General features: G+C 35.9%; 1 protein-coding gene across 4 annotated transcripts in view; it reads left to right on the top strand.

The window, feature by feature from the left end:
- WDR19 (WD repeat domain 19) overlaps nt 1–23,615 on the top strand; it is a 92,395-nt gene that overhangs the window by 31,370 nt on the left and 37,410 nt on the right. For all 4 annotated transcript variants that reach the window (XM_017672864.3, XM_073237729.1, XM_037002989.2 and 1 more), the window contains 14 exons: nt 1,488–1,558; nt 2,020–2,192; nt 2,274–2,388; nt 3,236–3,342; nt 4,066–4,188; nt 8,309–8,458; nt 11,209–11,356; nt 11,483–11,687; nt 13,657–13,816; nt 14,008–14,118; nt 16,130–16,239; nt 20,789–20,846; nt 23,010–23,150; nt 23,231–23,313. In XM_017672864.3, coding sequence (XP_017528353.2) covers nt 1,488–1,558; nt 2,020–2,192; nt 2,274–2,388; nt 3,236–3,342; nt 4,066–4,188; nt 8,309–8,458; nt 11,209–11,356; nt 11,483–11,687; nt 13,657–13,816; nt 14,008–14,118; nt 16,130–16,239; nt 20,789–20,846; nt 23,010–23,150; nt 23,231–23,313 — 1,755 coding nt within the window. The remainder of the gene's footprint in view (nt 1–1,487; nt 1,559–2,019; nt 2,193–2,273; nt 2,389–3,235; nt 3,343–4,065; nt 4,189–8,308; nt 8,459–11,208; nt 11,357–11,482; nt 11,688–13,656; nt 13,817–14,007; nt 14,119–16,129; nt 16,240–20,788; nt 20,847–23,009; nt 23,151–23,230; nt 23,314–23,615) is intronic.

Below are 23,615 nucleotides of genomic sequence, written 5' to 3'. Positions count from 1 at the left end.
TCTTGAATTCTTGAATATCTTTCCCTACCTCCGTGAGCATTTTAATGATTTTTACTTTGTACTCGCTTTCATGAAGATTCATGAGGTGTATGTCATCTTTCTCAGGAGTTGTATTAGTAATTTTACTCTGAACCAGGTTCCTTTGGCATTTCATATTTGTGTATGGCACCCTCTAGCATCCAGAAGCTCTATTCTGGAGCTGCTCAGTCCCTGAAGCAATGTCGGGGGTCACACGAGAGTGGTATTGGTGCCTTAGGGAAGGAAAGAGCTGTTTCCTGCTTCCTGGCTGCTATGCCTGTCTCCACTGCCTGAACCAGTGGGCTGAGCACACAGGTATAAGCCTCTACGCTTTGCATTTGTAGTTGCTGTAGACAGGCCTTCCCTCTTGCTGGTCTAACGCTGGTTTGCAAGCCAGATGGGGCTGGCCAGGAGAAAGGCTAAGTAGGCTGCCTATCACGGAGGGGGTCCTTGGAGCTGTGTAGCCAGCCAGGGAGCTGAGTCACCTGAAAATCGTGAAAGCTCCCAACCTGCTGGGCAGAGTACACCCAGACAGTTTTGTCTACCTGTCCTTTCTCCTGAACAGTTAGCTCTGTGCAACCCTTGCCCCTTTAGCAGCCCTCTTGCCAAGGGCTTCCTTGTTAGGAACTCTCTCAGACTGCCCGCCTTTCTTTTGTCCCAGAGCAGCCAGATATGGATCCCTGCTTTCCACAAGAGGCTGGAATCTCAGTCTCTTCAGGAATTCTGCCAGCCTTAGCTTTCCAATCCCCTAATCACAAGAGTATCATGAAAGCACCATGAAATGTAGGTTTGTATCTCCAGAGTTAGGTATTCAGCAGTCCCAGGTCTCCACTCCCTCCCCACTCTGTTTCTCTTCCTCCCGCCCCGTGAGCTGGGGTCAGGGAAGGGCTTGGGTCCCTCCAGGCCACAGCTTTGGTACATTTCCCTGTTCCGTGAGGTCTGCTCTTTTCTCCAGGTGTATGCAGTCTGGCACAGTCCTCTTTCCTGTTGCTCTTTCAGGATTAGTTGTGTTAATTATATTTTCGTATTATATGCGGTTTTAGGAGGAAGCCTCTGTCTCACCTCTCACGCTGCCATCTTTAATCCTCTGTCCTTATACCTCACTTCTTTTTGTATGAAAGAATTCTGGATGGTGGGGGAGCACATTGCAAAGAGAAACATTTTCATATTACAGTAATGCTGGTCAGGAGAATTATTTCCTATTCAATTTTTCTTCAGGGTAACTTAAACCTCCTTGTACCTGAAGCTATAGTAGCTATAGAGTTAAGTTGGTCACAATCCCTCAAAAAAAAATTAAGGTAAAATGTAATTAAGTACAGAAATTCTAATGTTTTCTTACCTTAACCCAGTAGATTAACCTGTACATCCCTTTTTGGAAAAAACTGATCTGTTCTGTAGATTATAATTTTTTGTGAATTAGAAGTTTTACTTAATATTCATTTAAAATGTGTTTTTTTTAAATTTTTCAGCATTAAAATCCATGACTTGGCAGAATTAAAAGACATGTATGCTATAATCAACCTGGATGATGAAAATAAAGGTATTATTTTTTCAAAGTAGACTGACATTTTGTCATTGAAATGACAGAGAATAATGTATTTATTGTATGATTTGCATTCATTGTAGGAGGAATAAAATTAACATCTTTAACCAGAGTTCCCTAAAATAGCCTCCTTATTTTAGTTACTATGTTGAGTCATACTCACTGGCTAGAAGGATATAAGTCTACTTTGATCCAAAGAATTTTGGTGAATTTCATCCCAGTTTCAATTGTAAAATCTAAATTCTTACTTTCCCTTTGAGCCAATATTGAATGAATCAGTGCTCATGTTCATCGGTCTGTATTCATGATGAATTTCCTAGTCTAAATAAAGAATAAACTATTAAAAATAACATGTGAAGATTTGTACGTCTCTGGTAGCTTAAGTGAAAATATTTGCTTGTTTGCCTGTAACAGTATATTTGCTTTTTAATAATCCTTTATTTTGTCAATTATTTCAGGGTTGGGCACCTTGTCCTGGACAGATGATGGCCAGTTGCTGGCATTGTCTACCCAGAGGGGCTCACTCCATGTTTTCCTGACCAAGCTTCCCATACTCGGGGATGCCTGCAGCACAAGGATTGCATATCTGACCTCCCTCCTTGAAGTCACTGTAGCTAACCCTGTTGAAGGAGTATGAAAATGCTGTTATTTTTATTTTATTCATCAAAACTGTTTTAGCTGTTAATTTACAACTGATACTTTTCTATTACAGGAGCTACCAATCACAGTTTCTGTTGACTTGGAGCCCAACTTTGTAGCAGTGGGGCTTTATCATCTGGCTGTGGGAATGAATAATCGAGCTTGGTTTTATGTCCTTGGAGAAAATGGCAAGTCTAAATCCAGTTGTAGTTTTCTTAGCTAGCATATAATTTCTATTATTATTTGGGTGGTACTGAAGGTTTCTTTTAAAACCAAGTCTTTCACTCTTTTTCATTCAGACATCCCTTTCTTAGCTTACATGTTTTTGTGAATCCTCTAAAAAAAATTACATAAATTTTGAAATGCTTTGTAGTAAAGACAGCATGATATAATGGGCAGAGTATTACTTTTAGAATTAGGCCGTAGATTTACATTCCCCTTCTGCCTCTTCGGTAGGTGACTGTAGAGAAATTCTTTAGCCCTACTAGCCTTGTTTTATTCATCTGGAAAATGAGGATTCTTGTTAAGGGTCCTGAGGAAAATGAAATGAAATGAAATGTGTGCACAATGACTTCCTTAGAAACTCCTTGGTCTGGTACTTACTTAATAAATGTTGGTTCCCTTCCTCTTTTATTCTTTGAATAATGACCAATGCCATCGGTAGGGAGCCTGGCTTTTTCTTCCTCTCTCCCCTCCTCTCAACGCCATTCCTCAGTGGAGGTCAGTTATCCCTCAGGAATAGAGCAAACCTGAGAATTATCCTTAAGTACAATATACTAAAGTTTATTGTCACTAAGGTTCAATTTTTGGTTGTTTTGAGTGTGATTTTATTTTACACTTGTTTCATGTGAAACCATCATAGAGCTCCTGAGGGCAAATTTATATGGCAACTAAGCTTTTCTTTAGAATGGTTAAAAATAACAATTTTAGGTTCAAAATATCCTTGCAAAGGTACACATTTAAAAGTATTTGCAGATCTTTACATAAGTTAATTTTTTCAATGTGTTCTTTGTTTTTTTTTTAATATTGCTACAGCTGTTAAAAAATTGAAAGATGTGGAATATCTGGGGACAGTAGCCAGTGTTTGCCTTCATTCTGACTATGCTGCTGCACTTTTTGAAGGCAAAGTTCAGTTACATTTGGTAAGTATGATTTTGATGTCCTGGAGGCCTCAGGACTAGTGATAACTCAGTTAAGTGGTAAAGATGAACAGCCTAATAATGTCTTATTATCAAGAACTTTGGTCAGGAAGCAGCCATTTGCAGACTACCTAGAAAGCCAGGTGTGGAAGAAGGATTAACAAAACTCTTCACCTTTCTGCATGACATGTTCAGTTAACTTTCTAGCTCTCTTCCCAAGAAACCTGCCTGACAAAGCATCAACTGTGCCACTCACAACATTGTTTATGGTAAACTACATCTAGAAGGAACTATAAATGAACCATAAAACTGATGGGGATATCATACACCCAGGCCTCCTGGAAGGCAATGACTCATATATTGGAGCATGTCACTTGTGGGATCCTCAAAACTATGCCTGTTGAATTGTTCAAGGGGCTTCTAAACTAGGGCCTCTCCCACATTTATTTCTTGGCTCTTTGCTTCTGGGAGACCAAAGAATTGACTACAAGACAACTGCAGAGCCTGCTGCAAAGTCTGGGCCCACTAAGAGGGGTGTGTGCTGCTGCCATTCTGGCAAGCTGAGGGTCCTCTCTGATACCTTTCTGAGGAAACTGATCTGTGGTTGTCTAGTAAGTCTGAATGTTTAATTGACTCTAAGAAAAAGACTATCCTCTACCCCCTAGATGCTGCAGCCCAGATTTATTCAAGTAAATCTATGAGCCATTATTATGCTTTATGTTTCAGATAGAAAGTGAAATCTTGGATGCCCAGGAAGAACGTGAGACTCGACTTTTCCCAGCAGTGGATGATAAGTGCCGTATTTTGTGTCATGCCTTAACTGGTGACTTCCTCATCTATGGTACAGATGTATGTACTGTCTTCTTTAAGGACAATTACACAAAGTTAGTACTTTGCAGCAGAGGCAGAACTTGATCAAGATTCCCTGGTGTTAAATCCACTCTTTCCACTATGCCACATGGCATTTTGAAATAAAGACTCAGGGTGTAATAGTCTGCCAATAAAGCAGCACCTATCTCCATCTTTTTCTTGAATGATTGTGTAAATACTTTTTTGTACTTCATTGAAGTACAGTTGATATATGACAAACTGCACTATTTAAACTGTATAAAGTCTGGTAAGTTTTGACATATGTATACACCTGTGAAACACCATCAACTCCAAAATAGTGAACTTTTCTGTCATCCCCAAAAGTTTTCTCCTGCCCTTTTTGACTCCTTCCTGTCACTCCCTACTGAGTGTTTTCTCTCACTATATATGTGAGTTTGTATTTTCTAGAGTTTTTATATAAATGGAATCATATAGTCTGTGCTCCTTTTTATCTGCCTTCTTTTATTCAGTGTAACTATTGAGATTCATCCATGTTGTCATGTCAGTTGTTCATTCCCTTTTCTTGCTGAGTACTATTCCATAACATGCATATAACATAATTTGCTTATCCATTAACCTATGGGTGGACATTCAGGTTGTTTCCAATTTGGGGTATTTACAAAGAAAGTTTCCATAAACATTCAAGTTCAAGTCTTTGTAGATGGACATATGCTTTCTTTACTCTTCGATAAATATCTGAAAGTGGAATGGCTACATCATATGGCACGTGTCTAACTTTTTAAGAAACTGACAAACTGTCCTCTAAATTGTCTCTACCATTTTACATTCCCATAAACAATGTATGAGTGTTCTAATTCTGTATCCTCACAAACACTTGATATGTCAATCTTCTGAATTTTAGCCACTCTAATGTGTAGTGATATCTCATTGTGATTTTAATTTGCATTTCCCTAATTGACTAATGATGTGGAGTACCTTTTCATGTGTTTATTTGCTATCTGTCTATCTTGGTGAAGTGTCTGTTCAAATTTTTTTGGCTATTGCTTAATCAGGTTTTTGTTTTCATACTGAATTTTAAGAGTTCTCTTTATATATTCTGGATTCAAATCCTTTATCAGATATATGCTTGTAGCATTTTCTCCCAGTGCATAAGTTGTCTTGTCATTCTGCTACATAAGTGTCTCTCAAAGAGAAGATTTTTTTGTAATGATGAAGTCCAGTTTATGAATTTCTTCTTTGCAGATTGTGTTTTTGGTGTCATATCTAATCTTGGCCTAACCCAAGGTCACAAAGTTTTTCTCCTATGTTTTCTTCTAGAAGTTTTATAGTTTTACGTTTTACATACAGGTCTGTGATCCATTTTGAATTAACTTTTGTCTATACTGTGAGGTATGGGTTAAAGTCTATTTTTCTGCATATAGATATCCAATTGTTCTAGCACCATTTGTTGAAAAGACTATCTTTCCACTGAATCATCTTTGTATTTTTGTCAAAAATGAATTGTCCATAAACATGTGGGTGTTTTTCTGGACTCTGTTCATTTCCATTGATCTGTTTGTCTATCTTTACTGGTATCACACTATTTTGATTATTGTAGCATAAGTCTTGATGAATCAGGTAGTGTTAGCCCTCCAACTTTCTGTTTCCTTTTCAAAATTATTATGGCTATTCTCAGTTCTTTGCATTCTCATTTGAATTTTACAATACGTTTGTCAATTTCTACAGAAAACCTGCTGGGAATTTTAATGTGTATAGGTTTTTTAATGCATTTTGTGTGCTATTTTTTGTTGTTTTGCATGGGAAAGTTAATCCAGCCTGTTGCTCCATCTTGGCCTGAATAGACTTCCAGGATGGTATCGTATGTTTTCATTTTAATTGCAGTTTTTATTTTGGGATCATTGTAGGTTGACATGCAGTTGTGAGAAACAATACAAAGAGGTCCTATGTAAGAAACAAAGCAAAGCAGAGACCCTCTACAGACTTTTCATAGTTTCCCCCAATGGTAACATCTAGATTTCACAACCAGGATATTGATATTGATAGTAAAGATACAGAACAACTCTATCACCACAGGATCCTTTATGTTGCTATTTATAGCCACACTGACTTACCTCCTGCCCCGACCCTATCCTTAATCCCTGTTAACAAATAATCTGTTCTCCATTTCTGTAATTTACCATTTTTAACAATGTTATATAAATGGAATCATACACTATGTAACTTCTGGGGATTGACTTTTTTTCCACTCAGCATAATTCCCTGGCAATTTATCTGAGCTGTGCGCACCAATAGTTTGTTCCTTTTTATTGCTGAATAGTATTCCATGGTATGGAGGTACCTTTGTTTAACCATTCACCCATTAAAGGGCATCTGGATTATTTCCAGTTTGACTTACAAGTGAAACTTCTATAAACATTCACATACATGTTTTTGTGTGAATATATGTTTTCATTTTTCTGTAATAAATGCCTAGGAGTAGATGTACAGATACAACTTCACATCCACTGTGATAGCTATAATCAAAGTCAGGTAATAACAAGTGTTGGTAAGGATGTAAAGGAATCAGAATTCTTAAACATTGGTGGTGGTAATGTAAAATGTTCAGCCACTTAGGTAAACAGTCTGGAAGTTCTTCAACAGGTTAAACATACAATTAACTTATGACCTAGGAATTCCACTTCTAAGTATCCCAAGAGAATGAAAATATATGTCCACACAATAACTTGTATACCACTATTCATAGCAACATTGTTTTTAATAGCCAAAAGGTGGAGATAACCCAGATTTCCATCAACTTATAAGTTGATAAACAACTTATGGTCTGTCCATACAATGCAATATTATTTGTCAATAAAAAGGAATAAAAAACTGATACTACAACATATAAACCTTGAAACATTGTGTTAAATAAAAGAAGACAGTCACAAAATACTACATAATGTTTGATTCCATTTATATGAAATGTCCAAAATAGGCGAATTTATAAAGAAGGTAGTTATGGTTGCCTAGGACTGGGAGTGGGATGGGGAGTGACTACTAAATGGGGCTTCTTTTTGAGGTGATAAAATGTTTTAAAATTGATGGTGATCAAGTGTCCTACAACTCTGTGAATATACCAAAATCCATGGAGTTGTACATTTTAAGTGGGTGGATTATATGGTTTGTAAATTATACCTCAATGGGCTATTATTTAAAAATAAAGTGTGGGCATCTCATAAACAGGAAAAAGAATCAGGCATATCTGAATGAGTCTGTTTTGGGCTTGTTTATTCTGTTTGGGTAATCTGTGTGTCTGTTCCTCTACCAGTACTACACAGCCTTGATTACTGTAGTTATTAAAGTCTTGAAATTGGGTAGACTAATTTTCTTACTTCATACTTTTTTAAATTCAAAATTGTTTTAGCTATTCTAGCTCCTTTGCCATTCCATGTAAATTTTATAATAATCCTGCCTGTATCTATAAACAATCTTATTGAGATTTTTATTGGAATTACATTGAAACTGTGTATCAGTTGGGGAGAATTAACATGTTTTCTATGATGAGTCTTCCAATCCATGACACAGTATATCTTTCCATTTGCTTAGGTCTTCTTTGATTCTTTCATCAGTAATTTATAGTTTTCAGCATACAGTCCTGTGCATGTTTTATTGCATCTCTACCTAAGTATTTCATTTTTTTTGAGTGATGGCAAATTTCTAAATTTTGGTGTCTACAATTTATTGCGACTATATAGAAATGCAGCAATTGTACCATATATATTGTACTATGTATTTCTAATACATAAAAATATATTGATTTCTTTTTTATTTTAAACTTAATCTTTTAATTTATCTATTAATTAACAGGAAAAATATTTAAAATAATATGATTTGCAAGTTACTCATAAACAGTATTTCCTACAAGTAGAAAACCTGAAAATCAATTATGCTTTAAGTTCACTAAGAATATTGGAAAAAATCAACTGTTGAGTCATGTGTACATTCTCATTTTACTTTCCTGGGTCTGTACTTTTTTCACAGTGTATTCTTGCACTCTTCCTTCATCAAAAAATTTTTTTTCTCTTTAAATTAAGAAGTTTGAACACTGAAAGTCAGTATTTTCTTGACAAACTTATTTCTATGACTGGATTTTTTTTAGACTGGTGTCATTCAGTATTTCTACATCGAAGACTGGCAATTTGTTAATGACTATCGACATTCTGTTGGTGTGAAAAAGATTTTTCCTGACCCAAATGGGACCAGATTAGTTTTCATTGATGAAAAAAGTGATGGATATGTCTACTGTCCAGTAAGTCTAAAAAATTTTTAAGTGCTTGTTTTTTAAAAAAGGCAATATATGGAGAAACATATTTAAAAAATATATCTCATGTATAAAATCATTTTAAACAGTTCAGGGGTTGTACTAATTTGTTAACATTTGTGTTATCATTTTGTGATCCATTTTCATAGCTATTTAAATCATGAAAACCTTTTCCATTATTCCGCAATTTTTCAAAATGTTGGTCCCAGAGGGATTTTTAATGGAAAAGTAGTTATATTCTGTACCATTTTAACCTTATTTCCTGCTTAGTATTACAGTGTATCTTTATGTACATGACTTTTCTCTCCAGATATGCAGTAAGCATTAGAGGGCTGGGACTATACCCTGTCCTTTCTGACCACCTCAGTCAGTTCTCTTGCCTTAAAGATCCTGAACACAAAGAAAACGTATTTCTGTACTAGATGATTAAAAACAGATGTACCCATTTTTAGAATCAATTATTTATATTTTTACACATCCCTCTTTGAAAATAGATTCAGAAAAAGGAAATGTGTGTTTACATGATTGACTACACTTGGATGTTTCATTTATTTTTGATATCCAGTTAATGATTTAGTATGTTCTTGGTTGCAGTTCACATAGCCTACAGCTGCTCTTGGAACACATCCTTAATGACAGTTCCCTGGTATCTGTGCTTTACCTTAGTAGCCACTCAATAAAGACAGCTTTCCCCTCACTATACACTTTCCCAGATACTAAGACTTGCTTCCTCCCTAACCTTTCCTTCATTTTTCTTCTTTTCTTTTCCTTCTTTGACAAATATAACAGGTTCCCACAGGAATGCCTTGATTATTTATGCAAAATTCCTAATATGCTAGTTCTTACTCAACCCATTCCTCTCCTAATCACAAAACAAAGGAGGGGAAATGACACAAATATAAAGAAAACCTTGAGGAAACTCAGCCGTGTACAGCTTTCCTTTCTGTAACAGGATACTAGTTAAGAGCTGCCTTGCGTCCCTCCGTGTGAGTTCACTGCGGGAAGAAACCGCTGCTTTAACAGGCTGCAGAGAGGGTGGTCAGGCGCCTGACCGGACTTAAAGTTGGGACTGGGTCTGACTGCTTGGGAAAGGGTGAAGAGGAAGACCACCCCGGACAAGCTGATGCATTTTCCTTTCTCCTCCAAAGTTCACCTTCCCCTGATGATTTCTGTTAAAGAGGCTGTATGACCCCCTTCACAGGGCTGAGATGAGGTTTCAGTGAGTTGGTTTTTCCAAACACATTATCAGGCACACTATATACTTTACACTTCCCTAGATACTAAGACTTGCTTCCTCCCTAACCTTCCCTTCATTTTCTTTTTGTCTTTTCTTTTCCTTCTTTGACAAATATAACAGGTGTTAAAGCCCTGCCCTCTTTACCACCCTTCAGCTCAAGTTCCAGAATTATCTCATCTTGTTGCTGCTGTTCATCCCTGCTCCCGTTTCTGACTCTAACCCACAGTCAGTTAGTATTAGGAAGAAAAACCCTGGTAAAACAAAATCCACACGGGAGAATGACCCTGTGAGAGCACAGGCCCACCGTAACCCACCATATAGGTGGGTGTTTGCTTTTATCCAAATTCAGATGTCATTGGTACGTTAGCACGTTAAGTGTCTGGGCAAGATATCCAGTGGGAGTGTTGTGCCCACAGGAGTAAATTCCTCTTTTAAATAATACCCAGTCTTTTATATGAGTAAAGCCAGCTTGGCAGTGAGGGGACAGGAGGGCTCGTAGTGCAGAGCCTTCCCCACAGCCTAGGATCCGTGAGGAGTTCACAGACATGTTGCCCTGGAGAGATGCAGCAGAGTGTAGTAGTCAAGTGCATGGGTTTTAAAGACAGACAGAAAAACCTGGATTAGTAGTAATAATATTTTTTTGCTGAGTACTCTTATATATCAATGATCTCTTTTACTTTTTCATTTGTATCGAGCAGCCCTATATACAAATACTCATATTATTGCCATTTTATAGGTGAAGAAACTAAGGCACAAACAAGGTAACTTGTCCAAGGTCACGCAGCCAGCAGTGTTGTCAGTGGCCCTGCGTGGCTTCCTCCAGAGCTCTCTCTGAATTCATTCCCCATTCCCCATCTGTAGAATGCATTCCATTATAATGTCTACTTTGTCAATTGTTGTACAAAAATTAAATGGGGTGATTTGTGTAAAGCTGTATTTCTCAGCCCCGTGTCCAGGTTACATATAAGCCTACTGCCAGAGTTCACAAGAACATGTGTATTGCTTTTTCATGTTATTGTAACAGTCCATTTCATGCTTGTTGGAATGCGTAATAGAGAGGTTTTTGAAATAAAACATACCCAATGGAGTTTATTTAAATTGTAAATCATATCTAAATTAATTTGTTTCTTCTCTAGTTGGAGTATTTCTATACCCAGGATTATTGAAAATTTTTTAAACATGAATGTGTTCATAGTTTACATTCCTGTCATTTTGAGCAATTTTTTTTTCTGAATCTGAAGCTTATGTCCAGACTTAAGCTTTTCCTGAAAACTTACCAAATTTTTTAAACTCTTAATTTGCCATTTAAGGCAGTGTTTTTCAAGTCAGAACTAGTATAGGAATAAGAAAAGAAACTCCTTCCTGTTACGGTTGGAATGTTGTTGGGTTGAATATGAGCTGGTAAGTTTTACCAACTAAGTTTGCAAATGTGCTCCTAGCAAGACAAGTGATAATAATTTAAGTACAGACTTGGGGCAAATCTGTAAATCTTATTTTATAGGTTAATGATGCTACCTATGAGATTCCAGATTTTTCACCAACCATTAAAGGTGTTCTTTGGGAAAACTGGCCAATGGATAAAGGTGTATTTATTGCTTATGATGATGATAAGGTATACACTTACGTCTTTCACAAGGACACTATACAAGGTACTTAATCACTTTTTCACACATTTGTTGATAAGTGAATTTCCATTGTAATGAAATTAAAACATTGCTTTCCAGTTTTTGTGCTGAGTATTAGCTCTCAGCATTAAGATGTCTGTTTTATAACAGGATCCAAGGTCATTTTGGCTGGAGGCACCAAAGTTCCCTTCTCTCATAAACCTTTGCTGTTATATAATGGAGAATTGACCTGCCAGACACAGAGTGGAAAAATAAACAACATCTACCTTAGCACCCACAGCTTCCTCGGCAGTTTAAAAGATGTGAGGCCTAATGACCTGAGAGAAATGCTGACACAGGCTTTAATGCTAAAAAGGTAGGGCTTAAAGCGCTTCTTGTGGAGCCTCTCATTTGCTTTTGTGACTTTAAAGGTCAAATCCTATTAAAATAGGTGTAGATAATAGTATTTACCTGCTCACTTCACAGGATTTCTGTGACTCTCAGATAAGATAATGGATATGAGAATGTGTATAAAGGAAACACTAGTGTACTTTTGGTGCTTTATTCCAGGGAAAACCCTTCAGAACAAAAAGGTTTCTCTTCTCATAAATTATTCTTTCTGAATCAGTCTCCTCTATTTACATGACTTTAATACCATCCATAGGAGTCTGACTCCAAAATATGCATCTTCAACTTAAGCCTGTATTTACCACTGCCTACCAGCATATGTATTTGGGAGTCCATGAGCTCTTCAAACTTTCCCAGTTTACAATAACTCGTCATCTTCCTAGACCCTTCTACTCCCCAATCCTAATCACATATGCATATGCCCCAACACACACCCCAGATCCTTTTCCTAACTCGGGCCCTCACACGGATTAGTGTAGAATGTAACCACCTCCTGACCGCTCTCTCCGCCAGGAGCCTCATGGCAATCTAATCTGTTTCCCCACACTTGAAAATGTGAGTCTGATCCTCTCATTCACCTCCTGAAGATCTTTCAGTGACTTCCCTTTGCCTTTAGGAAGAAATCTCTACTCCTGGGGAAGTTCAGCATGACATCCTAGGTCCGTGATGTCTAATGCCAGCCTCCACTGTCCCTTCTCTCCGTTCCTTCTCTGTGCCATTGACTGCTTGAATTTGATTCTTTGCCTTGGTGCAAACTGCTTTCCCTTCCTGGAATGCCTTTGCACTCTCTGTATGTAGTAACTCCTCCTTCACCATTCGGGGGAACCCTCAGCTGCCCCACGGAGCCTTCCCTGATGCCCCGAGCGTTGGCAGCCTGGGCTGGGACCTTTCCCACTGGTTGCCTCAGGGCCAGGATGCAACACAGGAGGTGGTTTAGTTACCTGGAGATGACTTGGCCTAGTCATTTAACGTCTCTAAATCTCACTTTCCTCATCTATAAAATACTCCTACTTAGTGGATAGGGTTGTTAAGGTAATCCAGTGATAGAATTAGAATTTATACAAAGCAATTGGCACAAAGATGCATATATTGTAAATACTCTGCTACTCCTTTCATACTGTGTTATACTCATCTGCTGACTTACCGGTCTCTTCCACTGTCCCCAGTTAGGACCACCTAAAGGATACTGACTGTGTTTGATCATTGTATCTTGGTTCCAAGCACAGTTCCTGGCATATGATCAGTGTTCAGTAAATGTGTTGGATGGAAAAATGCATAGGTGAATAGATAGATGGACAAAGGTAATATATCCATTAACGTAGCAATTCCACAAAAAAGTTTAATTGGCATTTATGGTCATGTTTTAAACCAGAGGTTGGCGAACTTTTTCTGTTAAGGGACAGATGCTATTTCAGGCTTTAAGGCCGTAGGGTCTTCGTCATGACTGCTCAAGTCAACTGTTGTAGTGGGGGAGCAGCTGAGACATCCCATAACGAGTGGGCTAGTGAGTAGCCTTGTTCCACCCAGACTTTAATTACAAAATCATGCAGCTTCCTGGAATTGGCTTGCAGGCCATAGTTTGCTGATGAGTACTAATTTTATTAGACTTAATAGTCTAATAAAGGTGAAAACAAAAATAATTTCACCAATGTGTGATGTAAACTAAAAAAATAAATAAATAGAATTAGTTGTTAATGACAGAGAGTGGTTTACACAAAGTGGATTCAGATTAATAAAAGCAATTCAAGAAAAAACATTCATCCTTACAAAAATGGAAGAAAAGTTTATGTAATTTTTCGTAACTTGGAAATGATTACAGATTAAGAAATGTTTTACAAAGTTTATCTAGGACATAACATTAAATTACATATAATCTGAAAATTGCCTTAAAGGGGCAGGTAGAGCTTCCTGACAAAGTTTATGTACTCAAATCCTAGGTTTTCTGATGCTTGGGAAATGTGCAGGATTCTGAATGATCAGACTGCCTGGAATGAGTTGGCCAGAGCTTGCCTACATCACATGGAGGTGGAGTTTGCAATCCGTGTTTATCGGGCAATTGGAAATGTTGGCATAGTGATGTCCTTGGAACAAATAAAGGTAAACAGCATCTTATGAGAATTATCAGATTAGGATTTAAAGGACATTTATTCATACATTTTAAATTTCTCCAGTTAATCTTGCCTAACTCATAAGTAAGTTAATTGATAGAACCACTTTCTACTAAGCAAAGTCTAAAAAAAAGATTAAACCCTTATATTTCTCCTCATTAAAACTGCTTTGATTTGTAGGGAATAGAAGACTACAATCTGTTGGCAGGCCATCTCGCCATGTTTACTAATGATTTCAACCTGGCTCAGGACCGGTACCTTGCATCCAGCTGTCCTGTTGCTGCCCTGGAGGTATGGCTACAAAGAAGGATGGGTCCTTATTTGCAAAGGAGGAGCCCCCTTTTATAGAATTAAAATTTCTTAGCACTGTACACCACATGCCTTCTGCCTCCTAGAATTTAGGCATCCAGCTTTTTTAGAACCCCTGAGTACTCATTAACTTCAAAAGTATTTTCATTCTGCATTCTGTGAAGCCATAAAAGGCATGGTATTGTAGCATTACCAAATAATTTAAAGTCTAAATATGTCTAAAGAAAACAGATTCTGTAACTTACAAAAAGGCATACACATAAAAGCAGCCTCCCTTCACTGAGTGCTCATGTGTGCCAGGCACTTTTCTAAGCACTTGACATATTTTAACTCATTTAGCTCTCCTAACAATTTTAGGAGACAATACTATTATTTTCTATTTTCCAAATGGAGAAACTGAAGTACATCTATCTTTTACTTGTATGAAATTTTCTTGTGTGTTAAGAGGTAGACTAAGGACTAGGGTACCATCACTAGTTTCCCATGGGTAAGCATTGCAAGGGAAGACCTAGTTCAACAAGCGGAAGAAGGGAGAAGTGGCTATATAAAATAGTGATTAAAAACATGGACTTTAGCATCAGGCATGTGTGGGTTTAAATCCTAGTTCTGTGTAACCTTGGACAAGTTATGTCATTTTTCTCTATCCTAGATACTATTTCTTTAAAGTAGGGATAACACTGTCTAGCCCATAGGGTTGCTGCAAAGATTTAAAAATGAGAATTGATCTTTTGGAACAGTGCCTAATCAATAGTAAAGACACAGAAGTGGTAGCTGTTATCATTATTAACAATATTCCTCCTCAAACCAGTATTTCCACAGGTCCTTAGAGAATGTGTTTTGAAAACTTATTTGCTATTAATTTCACGACTTCCCTCTTTCAAATTGTTCTACAACCAATTTTAATTTAAAATTTTTAAATGAACCAATGAATTTTATTTTGAGGAAAAGTTTAGATTTTACAATTTTATTTGAGATAACTGGGGACACCCTGACAAATATTCAGAACTTGGATTGGAGGTTAAGTGTGGCTGCGGTGTGAGGGCAGGGACTTCATCTTAGCTCTTCTGCTTTTAGCTGTGGATGCTTGTCATGTGCTGCTGGAGTTGTAAAGGATTTGGAGAGGGGTGATTGCACCCTGCGGTTGCTTTAACCTCACTTTGAAGGCTGATGAATTGGCTAGTTAAAGAGGTCATAGGGACAGCCCCTACTGACCAGCTCTGCCACATACTAACAATGTAATTTGTGTACAAAACTAGCCTCTCTTTGCCTAGGTGTCTGGATCTCTAAAATGGGTACAAGAAAAGTTCAGCCTAGTTATGAAAAGCAAATAAGCTGAATGCCTAGAATAGTACCTGGCAAGGAAATGGCACTTGAAAATGTTAGGTATTACCAGTTCTTTACAAAGTGGAATAAAGTGAGAAGTGAACTCTAAAGATTCTTTAATGATTAGTTTATATTTAGAATTGTGTGCCAGGCATAGATAAAAACCACAGGAGCCAGGAAGAAAGGTACATTCACATTTTACATTTGTATTTGCTATTTATGTTGTGATATAGCTTCAGATTTTCTCAGAAAATAATAACCAAATCCTATAATAAAATATTTCTCACCTTGTTTTTATTATCTCCCCTCAAAGGAGAAAAATTAAGTTTAATTCAATTGATTGTTGGATTAACTTTAATTCAATTAAATTTTCCCCTATGGAGAAAAATTAAACACTAATGAGTAATATTTTGTTATGTCGGATTGGTTTTTTGAGGGCCACAAACCATTATAATAGTTAAGATGTTTTTGTTCTCCAAGAACGAATTTCTGCCCCCGTAGGACCATCTTTACTGAGAATGTATGCTATAGTAATATATTATCCTTACAAAGATCATTTCATTTTTTAGACATAGGGTTTTTGTAATTACTTTTATTAAAACTAACATTATATGGTGACTATACAAAGTAATTTGCTCATTTGAAATAAAGGTCTCTTTCTTCCTAATAGATGAGAAGGGATTTGCAGCACTGGGACAGTGCTCTGCAGCTGGCTAAGCATTTAGCCCCAGACCAAATACCATTTATATCAAAAGAATATGCTATTCAGCTTGAATTCACGTAAGTCCTCATCTTTATATGTTTCAGTAAGTAGCTAATTACTGAATATCTATTAATAAGGCACTCCATTTATTTAATAATTCTTAGGGAGAAAAATATATATTAATTTTACATTAAAAATGTCATTTCTTAAAACAACAAATTTGACTGGATCTATACTGTTGGAACTCAACCAAGAATTAGGAGAAGTGCAAGTTGTAGCGCTCCAAAATCTTACAACTACAGACTATCTACCGTTAAAAGAACATATGGGATGTGAACAGTTCCCAGGAATGGGTTGTTTTAATTTGTCTGATTTCTCTCAGACTGTTCAAGTTCACTTGGACAATATCCATAATATCATAGATAAATTTTCACAAATGCCTAGGGTACCTAACTGGTTTTCTTGGTTTCACTGGAGATGGCTGGTAATTATAGGTATGCTTTGGTTATGTAGCTGTATTCCTATTATGTTAAGGTGTGTGCGCAATTTAATTAGTAGTTTACAACCTATACATGCTTAAGTTACTCTACAAGAAGATATGTCAAAGAAATAATCTTCCCATGTTTTCTTCCGTCTGCTACTTCTATAGCTTTTCCTCTTCCTTCCTAATTACAACCCTTAAATAGAATTTGTGCCTCATATCGAATTTACCGAGTATCATAATTCTTCCAAGTGGTAAAGATACCTCAAGACAAATGCTGGGCATAGAAGCCACAGGGCATAAATCTGCAAAGAAGTAAAAAGCTAACCTTTTCAAACAATATTGCTTCTCTCTCACTTACCAACTTTACATCTCCCTGTGTGGCCCCAGAAGATGACTGGTTAGCCAGAGATGGGTAAGATTCCTCAAGGGAGGAACAACCTAAGACAGGCACAGTCGCAGGGGGGCCATCAGGTGAGAAATTGGGGATCAACAGTGGTGAGGCTTAGAACCTCACCCCGCTGTTTTGAGAGAAATCTTCTGCATCCGTGGATGTTTTATTGCCGTTGTCTAGCTTGGATTAACACTTAGTCTACAGGCCCACACCTGATCATCTACATTTGCTCTCTTACAACACTAAACGATGTTTTCTACCTTTATCTTGCATCTACCTACCACTTCAGCATTTTATTTAAAAATAAAAAAAAAAAAAATAATAATAATAATAATAATAATAAGGGAGAAATGTGGGATTCACATATAAATCAAGTATAAAAATAAACGAATATTCATATTTGACCTGATTGTTTATAGTTCATAATGCGTGATCAAAACCGAAAGTTTCTGTGATGACTGCCCTTGTACTGTTCACCATGTAATAGTGGTGAACTATAAAAGTGAATTACTTATTCACTATGTAAGTATTTGTTCACCATGTAAGAACTTGTTCGCTATGCTTCAGAAGATTGGAGACTGATGAGAATTAGGTTTGGGGTGGATTAATGATTGTGCATTGAGCATTGAGTCCCCTATACAGAATTTTATTGTTGTTAACAACCATTTGATCAATAAATATGAGAGATGCCCTCTCAAAAAAAAAATGTCATTTCTAACTAATGTTTTATCCATGAATTTATCCACTTTCATTTTAAGGATCAAAATTTAAGTTTGGGTTTAATTAAGCCTTTTCTACATTTAGAGTCTAAATATTGTTTGGAATCACATTTAGCTAACAACAGCTATGCACAGCATCAGAATGACAATGCTTTTCATAACCTATGCTCATGATCTTGATTGACCTCTGAATGCTTTGAGGATTTGCAGTGTAATTTCAAAGTGTAATGAAAAATACCAGGTTTTGGTCTGTGTCTTCTGTTTGGTTAAAATTGCAGTTTTTCTGAAAAAAATATTAGTGTTGAAAGTCAAGCCAGAACGTTTTCACAGGTAGTGCTTGAGTAATAATCCTTCATGTTGCACAAATCTCTGCTACCTTTGCAAATTTCATAACCTATTCCAAGAAATTTAGAATTTTCTATTGCTTTAATTACTACTCTTAAATGTCAGTAGTCTTAATTGACAGACTTTACATTTCATTTTAATGTTGCATAAAAATGTAATTTTAGAGGCATTCAAGATCCAGTCTTAAGCTCAATTCAGCCATAGTTAGTGTTACCAATGCAAATACCTGCAGAGACAATAAATGAATGATGTATTTGCAAATTTAACTTCTCATATGTATGTGTAATAACAACTACATCACAACTGGACACTTTCTCTTGACATTTATTATAAGAAACAATCCAATTTTTAGAAGTTAAATGTAGAAAAATATTGGTCTTTGAACAAAGAAAATATGATTCTAACATTTTTATATAGTTCCACTTTATTTTCTTGTAGACTTTGGATTCATTGAGGATATTGAGACACAAATTATAGTTATAGAAGTTATTCTACCAAAAAGTACTCTTTTATTTATAACCAGGATACCTTATTTTAATTTTTTAATTTAAAAATTTTTATTTTTAATTGAAGTGCAGATGTTATACAATATTAATTTCAGGTGTACAACATAGTAATTCAACAATTCTATACATTATGAAATGCTCACCACAATAAATGTAGTTACCATCTGTCACCATACAAAGTTGTTATTGCCAGTACTTTTCAGTTCCATGACTTATTTATTTATTTTTTTATTATAGTATCATTGATATACAATCTTATGTTGGTTTCAAAGATACAACACAGTGGTTCAACACTTACCCATATTATTAAATCCTTACCCCGACTTACTTCTTTTATAATTGGAAGTTTGTACCTCTTAATCCCCTTATTTGAAATTTTATATTTTGCAAATAAAAGTTTTTGGAGATTTTATTTCATCTTAGTCAATCTTGATTTAAATTTGTTACATTTCTGCCCCTTACAAACTAAATCCACATGTTAAAAAGGACAAATTGAAATCTTAGTGCATGCATTACACAAGGGACAAGGCTCCAGTGTCCTGGCCCTTCATCTCTGTCCTTAGGGTGACAGGGTCTTAGAGTACAAAATGTCTGTGTTGAAGAGAAAAGGATTATTACTTTGGGGATGACCCACCATATCCTGTCCGAGCACAACACCCTAGTGAACATGCAAAAGATTTGATTTTTCTCTTCTTTCAAGGTAACAGAAGCTTTTGTACCTTCAAACTCTCAGCCTTTATCTCATTATAGTCACATGTGCTGAGGCCAACTGAAATCCTATGCTTTCTTGTCAGTATTTTTTAACCTTTCTGCTCAATACTTGACCATGAAGCCACCAACTCCCAAAACTTTCCCTGTTATTTGTATGATGACTCCTTGACCCTGATCTAGACACACGCCACAGCCCCCAATAGTTAGGAGAGTTCACTTGTGACAATAGTAACTGACTAGGTATTATCCCCTCATCATCAATATCCTAGTAGCCACCAGCTGCTGATTTTGACACCTGATGGCCTCGGCCTGTGCTGAATTCTAAGTCTGTTTCATTGCGCATTCAAGACCTTGATTAGGTCAAAGCAGAGCCAGTCCATCAACTGTGGGAGGGATTTAGTTCTCTAGTCTGTGATTAAATTAATGAGCTAGATCCATATGAGCTCCGAAATAAAATACTAAGGTGAATAAGCTAAAATAGCGAAAATAAAGTGAGAGTTCCAAAATATTAATTTAACATCTTCTATTGGGCTTCCTCAGGGAAAACTTCAGGCTTCTAAAGGAGGAACTGTTGTTCCTGTTGTCAGGAGACATCTCTAGCTTTGTTGAGTTAATTGGGTCCAAATATTATTAGAAGTTTCTGCTTAGGAACACTGCTTACCATAACACCCTGGGTTGTCTAAACCAGAGTTCTCAATGAGCAGTACAGCTTCTCTTCCAAAAAATTCCTTGTGCACCAACAGATGAGTGAGGCCTAGAGAGGTTGAATAACTTGCCTCAACTGATAAGGTGGAGCTCAAGTGGACCTCAATGCCATTTTCAGAGCTGATTAATTTATTATTTGGGACATGGTTTCTCAGAGGAAGATGGATCTCCAAATGGGTCTTAGACAAATCACTGATCTATTCTGTCCCAAATAGTAAAAACAATTGGAGATAATCAACATGTCATCTGGATATGCAGATCGATGTTAGCATCAGTAATGGGAACAGGGAGTATTATTATTTATATTATGTGTAACACTTCTTTTCAGAGTAAGAACCAGGGCCTGTAATACACTGTAATCCTCAGCGTATTCCTCTATTTCTACCCAAATTCTCTTAGCACATAGTCTACTTATAAATATTGGGCCTTTGGAAGATATGTTTGTTTTTAATGGTAACATGATTGTCATTTAGTGCCCCAAAGGAGATAATTAACCAAGTGTCCCATAAAATGTAACATAGCTCCCCCAAATACCTAGAATACTAGAAAGTAAGTACCTTGTAGTCTAGCATAATCCAGTTTAATAATTATTTTTAAAGTACTGGAATAATAATGGACTGCACTTGAAAAAATGCTTGCGTATATAGATGTTACATGTAACATCTTTTGTGAGCTCAAGCAACTAGTGATGAAGATCTTTTAACTCTTGTGTATGTAAATCAGATACTTAAATATATATTAAAATTCACTCTAATTTTCTTTCAGGGGTGATTATGTAAATGCTTTGGCTCATTATGAGAAAGGAATAACAGGTGATAATAAGGTAACATTGAATAAAAATAAAATAAGCATGATTATCTTTAGGTTTGTTGTCAGTTTCATTTAAAAAATCATCTTATTTGCATTGTATTTAATATCTAGTATGTGAACCTTTTTTTCTGTTTTTTAACAACTTTGCAAGGATATAGTTAAATCATTTAAAAACACTTTATAAACTCTTTAAAAACTGAAGATAATAATATTTCTGTTAGTCTGAAAAAGACATGTTTTATAAGCTTATTAAATATAAGCTTATTAAGGTTGGGAATAAGATTTTTATCCCTTTCACTTACAGGCTAACCATGATTGTCACAAGCAACTTTCTACTCCTTTACTCTTCCTTTTTTTTCTTTTACTATTTTAAATCATTTCAGTAATCACTTTGACACTGAATTCCCAGTCCAGAATTCACTTTTCATTCTGACATTTCATCTCTAATGTTGTATCTTTTATGATGAACCTGGAAAGTATGTACTTTATCGACTATTCCAGCCCATTGTCCATCCCAGGAATTTTAGCTCAAGAAATTAAATTTTCTTATACAATAAAATTTGATGTATTTTTAAGTTAGGTGATGTCTTGTAAAGATTGAAAATCTTTTTATTTTCTGTTTTATATCTAGCATGTTTATTACAACAGTAATACAATTTCATTATAGTCAATTAAAAAATTCATCCAAGTATGTTAACAGAAAAATTAGAATCCTGTGTTCTCTTCTCCATCCACACCCCTTAATGATAACCACTGTCAATGATTTTATGTATTTCTATCCAGAATCTCTTCTAAGCATACAAATATGTATGTAATATGGATTTTTACTGAACATGAAATCATTTCTCTTCAATTAGCAGTGATCAACTGAGAATCCATTCTGTGAAAAACATCATTTTCTTTCTTGTGGTCTTTTCAAGTCAATACATATAACTCTGTTCTAATCTTATAAGAGCTTTCATATTCCATTGTCTGGATGTACTGTAGTTTTTTTCATCTACTCCCTTGTCAAATTACAGTTTTTATTTTTGTTATTTTAACTATCAAAATGCTGCCTGAATATTCTGTGTAGTACATGTATTTTTAGCTACCTAAGATAGTATTCCTGAAAGATATATTCTTACAGGTAGGATTTCTAGGTCATAAAATGTAGGTTTGAAATTTTTTATATTGCTAAACTTCTCTCCAAAAGGAAATACAGTGATACATACAAACTGTCAGTCATATAAGAAAGTGTCCTTTTCCCCCACATTCTCAGCAACACTGAATGTTATCAATAATTTTATCTCTACCAATTTGATAAGCAAAATATATGTAAATTTCATTTTATATGTTTATTAGTCAAGTTGAGCATATTTTATTTCTGTATTGACCAATTATATTTTTTTATGAATTGCCTAATTACATCCTTTGCTCATTTATATCATGGTTTTTTGACATTTTCTTTGGCTACATCTCTTAGTTCATTCACTATCTGCATTATCAAATAGTAACAGCCACATGTGACTAAATTATTTAAAATTAAATAAAATTTAAAATTCACTTCCTCTGACACACTAAGCATATTCCAAGTATTCAGTAGCTACTTGTGGCTACTGGCTACCATGTTGAACAGGGCAGATACAGAACATTTCCTTCATCACAGAATGTTCCAGTAGGTATGCTACTTTACATAACACATAAACTTATACTATGTTTTACCAGTACAGATTCATTATTTGAAAATTTATTTAATTATTTTTAATGAATTTAACAATTTTAAGTAAAGTTTTTAATGTCTAGTCATGCCTAGTAGAGAAATCTTCAATTTGATAAATTGTTTTTCTCTGAATTTTATTCCTAACATTTATGCTGTGTATCCAGTGTATTACTTCTTACATAAAATTTTATACCAAGAAGACATACAAAGATATGCAGGGCATTATGATAAGAAGTAGTAAAAATTGTTCTTAAGCATAAAAGGTCTAGACTTTTGAAGAACAAAATAAAACTTTGTAGCAGATGATTTATAAAAAAAAGATTCAGTGTTATTTCAAAATCTTGAGATTTACCTGAAGGAATTAATGGAAGTTAACCATAACCTTTGTGTTCATTTTAGATATAAATTAATTGTTTGGCTGAAATACATCATTTTAAGATAGGGTCTGATTTTTAGGTATTTACTTTATAATTACAGGAACATGATGAAGTGTGTCTGGCTGGAGTGGCCCAGATGTCCATAAGAATGGGAGAAATACGCCGAGGGGTTAACCAGGCCCTGAAGCATCCCAGCAGGGCCCTTAAAAGAGACTGTGGAGCCATACTGGAGAATATGAAGGTATGCTTTTCTATGCATAAATATCCATGAGGTCTTATACATAATAAATTCAGTATTTTAATATTCTCATATCATTTTAGCAATATTCAGAAGCAGCCCAACTGTATGAGAAGGGTCTCTACTATGACAAAGCAGCATCTGTTTACATTCGATGTAAGAACTGGTAAGAATTTGCTGAAACCTGGTGTGGAAATGAATGGTTCCTGATGGTCTGTTCCCGCCTGTTTCCTTGCTGCTGCTCCTACCTGTACGTCCTGTTCTCCCTGGATGGGCCTGCCCTCCATTTCCATTTCTCCTTTCTTATATGAGTTCATATTAATAGTTCTTTTTCCAAAGAATAGCACATTCTATTGGTTTGGTGTGGATACCTTCCTGATCAGACAAATTACTAGGGGAAAAAAGCCTTATTGCCTCCAAAGAATTAAAGAACTAACCTTCATTTTCCCATGGGCTGGAGGGGGTGTG

This window comes from Manis javanica, chromosome 5 (genome assembly GCF_040802235.1).
Source record: "Manis javanica isolate MJ-LG chromosome 5, MJ_LKY, whole genome shotgun sequence".
In the NCBI taxonomy this organism is placed as follows: domain Eukaryota; kingdom Metazoa; phylum Chordata; class Mammalia; order Pholidota; family Manidae; genus Manis; species Manis javanica.
Note: the sequence above shows the minus strand (reverse complement) of the source record. Positions and strands in the feature narration are given on the sequence as shown.